The sequence below is a fragment of the Octopus bimaculoides genome, chromosome 5 (genome assembly GCF_001194135.2).
Source record: "Octopus bimaculoides isolate UCB-OBI-ISO-001 chromosome 5, ASM119413v2, whole genome shotgun sequence".
NCBI lineage: Eukaryota > Metazoa > Mollusca > Cephalopoda > Octopoda > Octopodidae > Octopus > Octopus bimaculoides.
The window spans coordinates 105,713,898-105,714,860 of record NC_068985.1 but is presented as its reverse complement, the minus strand read 5'-3'; the positions used below and the strand labels follow the sequence as shown (position 1 = coordinate 105,714,860).

General features: G+C 38.3%; 1 protein-coding gene across 1 annotated transcript in view; it reads left to right on the top strand.

Moving 5' to 3' along the window:
* Positions 1-292: 292 nt before the first annotated feature.
* LOC106880250 (prenylated Rab acceptor protein 1) overlaps positions 293-963 on the top strand; it is a 10,563-nt gene continuing 9,892 nt past the window's right edge. The window contains exons 1-2 of the mRNA XM_014930118.2: positions 293-512; positions 617-776. Coding sequence (XP_014785604.1) covers positions 697-776 — 80 coding nt within the window. The 5' untranslated portion in view covers positions 293-512; positions 617-696. The remainder of the gene's footprint in view (positions 513-616; positions 777-963) is intronic.

Genomic DNA, 963 nt, shown 5'->3' with positions numbered 1-963 from the left:
CCTGTAAACATAGATCCTTTGTATTAGGGCTGAACTGGGACTAAACCTCTGTATTAGGGCTGACCCGGGACTAAACAGTGACATCTCTCACAGCACCAATAGCAAAAACAAGGTAGCGGATTGGTAGTATTCGCAGTATTTGTTTTGACTGTCTGCATTCTGAGTTCAAATCTCATCAATGTCAACTTTGACTTTCACCCTTTTAGGGCAGGTTAGAGAGAGAGAGAGAGAGAGAGGGGGGGATAGAGAGAGAGAGGGGGGTAGAGAGAGAGAGAGAAAGAGAGATCAGTCCAGAGCGGTGGATCGGCAGAATTTTTAGAGAATCGGACTAGTTGCCATGCGGTATTTGTTCGGGCCCAGATTTGTGTTCTTGTTATTTTAAGCAAATCGAGTACCCATGTTTATGTTGATTCATTGGCTCATCGTCATTTTGTTAATGTTGAAGGGACCATAGTGGATCTTTTCGGAGTATTTTGTCGGAATACTCAGAGTATTTTGTCCTTGAGGCGTAGGTAAGGTAACAGGGAATTTGGATTCTTTTTCTTCTTCTGTATACATGTATTGAATAATTAACAATGAATAACATTTTACTAAACAAAAACAGCAATTTTTGTAGTTATAATCAAGAAACACAAAAAGTGGTGACGAAAGCAACAGATGGTGTGACGTAACACATATATACACGTAATCTGAACGATGGACGAACAGCATTTGTTGGAAGGAAATATAGAAGGGGCTGAGAACAATAATTCGACGCTTACTAGAAAAGGCAAACAGTGAGTAAATTCCTTATTCGACTTTTACCTTTCGGTTTAAATATTTCATTTGTTGTAATCTCTATGCCTTCTTATGTCAAATTTATAAGTCGTAATAATTCCCAGAAAACTTTTTTGTTCAGCTGTTTACTTTTTGACACTTCATGAAACTCACCCCCTGTTGGTATGTATGTGTGTATATATATAT